We start from the raw sequence: 3,007 nt of genomic DNA on the forward strand, positions 1-3,007 counted from the left end.
TTACTTCTACCATTCATAAAGATTTAGAAAATTCATCTGATGAAGACATAGAAAAAGATTCAATCTTATCAACATCATTGTATCAATTAATCAATTTAAATGATTCTGAAGAGATGGTATCAATCTTAAGAGAAATTAAAGGAATTATATCTATTGGTTGTAATAAAAGGAAAAAAATTTCACTCCCAGGATTATTATTTAAATTTATTACCATTAAACCTTGCGACAGAAAAATTTTTGTTGGTGCATTGGATATTCTTAAGTTATTAGTAAAACAAAATGAAATGTTATTAAGTATTAGATTAGCTATTCAATGTACTCTTTGTGGATTAAATAATGGTATTGACACTACAAGTTTTTTTGAATTTGCTGCTTCAATATTTGAAAATAATATTTCAAATCCAGAAGAAAAAAAAGAGGCACTAAAGTATATTATAGCCTGTGGTTGTTCTATGAAAATTAATGATGAAGAAAAATATACCATTTTAATAACCGCTGTAACTAAATACTCCCAAATGATTGAAGACATTAATTCAAGAGTTAATATTATTGCTTTATGTAGTGCCTTATGGTCAAAAAGAGATGGTTCAAATTATAATTCAAAACAACACTGTTTACAATGTCTTCAAAAAGCATTAAAAGATGCTAATTTATCTAATGAAAATATTAAATTATTTATTACAATATTAAATAGATATATTACTTCTTACGTTAATGGGTATACTGATTTTAACAAATATATTATTCAATTAAGAGATTTAATTCAATCTAATATTGGTGATATCTCTAACAATTCATTAATGCAATACTTTAAAAATACATGTTATTATATCAATCAATTAGATATTACCAACTAATTTTATTTTTTTATTATTTTTGTTCTTTTTTTATTTTTCTTTTAAAAATTTATATTTTTTAATGAAGAATGGTCAATTATTTTACTTTTAAAAAGTATTTTATTTCTTTGCAACTCCACCTTTTCTTGTTGGCATATACTTCTTTTTCTCATCAAGTTCTCTTTGCATAAACCACATTGTTCCTTGTCCCGCACCAGTAGCTTTCTTTTGTTGTTCAGCAAGATATGCCTCAGCTTCTGCAACCTTTTGTTCAGCATCAACAAGGGCTTGGTCTGCTGCTTCTGCTGCTGCAACAGACTCAGCCTCAGCTTGTTCAGCTTGAGTTTTTGCTTCATCAGCAGCTTGTTTAGCGTCATCAGCAGCTTGTTTAGCTTCCTCAGCAGCTTTGGCAGTTGCAGTAGCTTTTTCTTTAGCATCAGTAGCAATTTTAAGAGCTTTAGCGGCTTTTCTTTGTGCAGCTTCAAGAGTAGTTTTAGCTCTTCTTAAAGGTAAATCATCTTCATTATCAAGTTTAGCTAATTCTTGGATAGCAGCGTTCTTAGCAACTAATCCAGCAGTTTCTATCTTTTTTTGAAGTGCTTTTCTTTTATCTTCTTTTGCTTGTTCTTGTGCTTTAACTTCATTTAAGGCTTTAGTAACTTCTTCTTCTGCAGCTTGAGCCTCTTTTTGTCTTGCTATTGCAGCTTCCTCATCCGCCTTAGCAATTTCAGCTGCCTTAGTAGCTTCAGTTTGTTTAATTTCACATTCATCAGCAACTTTTTTAGCTTGAGAAGCTTTAACCTTTGACTCATCAGCAGCTTTTTTAGCAGTAGCAGCTTTTTCTTGGGCAGAGTTAAATGCTTCAGTAACTTCTTCAAGAATCTTTTTAGCTTTTTCCACTTCGGCACCATTAGCACCTTGTGGAGCGTTAACAACTTCATGGAGATCATATCCATAAATAAAAATTAAGAAATTAATCATTGAAATTTTCTTGAATGAAGTAACACCAACTTTTCTTAAATGGTTTCTCATTTCTTGCATTGTTTGTTGTTTTTGAATCTTTTCAAATACTCTGTGCATTCCTAATTCATCAAGATCATTTCCTTCTTTCCCATTCTCTAATTCTAAACTTCCAAATAATTCAACATAGTTCCATAATTCTTCTGCACTTTTTCCTTGATCTTTTGGCCACATAGCATTAAGCATCCATATAGCTTGTTCTTGGAATTTTTTACTTCCAATTTCTCTTAATTTATCTAAATCTGACATTTATCTTTTGTTTTTCTTTTTTTTTAAGTTCTATTTAAATTTAACCGTCAAATCTTTTTAAGTTCTTTTTAAATACAATAATCTATTATTTGATTCTTACAAAAATAAAGAATTATTTTTTATTATTTCTATTTTGATCTCATTTTAAATATAATTCAATAGAAAATATTTTTTATTAGAGATAATCAAAAACAGAGTTGCACCTAGAAATGAGAAGACATAAGATTATTATATAATTAATGAGATAGTAATGTGATATGAATGAAAGCTATAGAAAATAAATAAATAATAAAATTAAATATTATAATGAAATAGTTTAAATATTAATAATAAATTATAATGAAATTAATAATGAAATAGTTAAATATAATAGTATTAATATAATATTTAATAAAAATAAAATAATAATTTATTTTTATTTATATTATTATTTTATTTTATTTATTTTCACTTATTTATTATATTATTTTCTTTTATATTCTTTTTCTTTATTCTTTATTTTCATTTATTAATACTATCTCCATTGTTTAATTATTATATCATCATTTTCTATTTGATTAAATAATAAATGATATATATTTCATTTATATTATCATTGTATTTATTATTTTATATTTATTATCATAATAAAGAATTCTATTTAATTAATAATATCATCTTCATTATTATTATTTATATTTCTAACATCTATTCATGATTTCTTAACATTATGATATCTACTTATAATATTTCAATTACATTTATTTTAAATTAAATAGAATTATATCAATAATGATAATGTAATTCATTATATAAATAATTGATATACTAATATCTAAATTCATCATTACAACTACTTTTAGTTCTAATAAAATATAACCACTCTTTCAGCGAGACACTGAACTCATTTAAATTAATAGAGT

General features: G+C 25.2%; 2 protein-coding genes across 2 annotated transcripts, besides 8 other annotated features; one reads left to right on the forward strand and one right to left on the reverse strand.

Annotated features, from left to right (window-relative positions):
• Nucleotides 1–113: 113 nt before the first annotated feature.
• On the forward strand, nucleotides 114–857 carry EDI_152420 (uncharacterized protein; the record flags this gene model as incomplete). The annotated part of the gene is made up of 1 exon (XM_001737518.1): nucleotides 114–857. The coding sequence occupies one exon, from the start codon at nucleotides 114–116 to the stop codon at nucleotides 855–857; it is 744 nt and encodes a 247-aa protein (XP_001737570.1).
• Nucleotides 661–702: a sequence feature (AT_rich).
• Nucleotides 858–900: a microsatellite.
• A 56-nt stretch (nucleotides 901–956) lies between these two features.
• On the reverse strand, nucleotides 957–2,105 carry EDI_152430 (protein tolA, putative; the record flags this gene model as incomplete). The annotated part of the gene is made up of 1 exon (XM_001737519.1): nucleotides 957–2,105. One exon carries the CDS (start codon nucleotides 2,103–2,105, stop codon nucleotides 957–959), a length of 1,149 nt encoding a protein of 382 aa, XP_001737571.1.
• A 100-nt stretch (nucleotides 2,106–2,205) lies between these two features.
• Nucleotides 2,206–2,283: a sequence feature (AT_rich).
• A 48-nt stretch (nucleotides 2,284–2,331) lies between these two features.
• Nucleotides 2,332–2,512: a microsatellite.
• Nucleotides 2,390–2,514: a microsatellite.
• A 4-nt stretch (nucleotides 2,515–2,518) lies between these two features.
• Nucleotides 2,519–2,615: a microsatellite.
• A 22-nt stretch (nucleotides 2,616–2,637) lies between these two features.
• Nucleotides 2,638–2,784: a microsatellite.
• A 41-nt stretch (nucleotides 2,785–2,825) lies between these two features.
• Nucleotides 2,826–2,906: a sequence feature (AT_rich).
• Nucleotides 2,907–3,007: the final 101 nt, after the last annotated feature.

Source organism: Entamoeba dispar, genomic scaffold (genome assembly GCF_000209125.1).
Source record: "Entamoeba dispar SAW760 scf_1105229460683 genomic scaffold, whole genome shotgun sequence".
Lineage (NCBI taxonomy): Eukaryota > Evosea > Mastigamoebida > Endamoebidae > Entamoeba > Entamoeba dispar.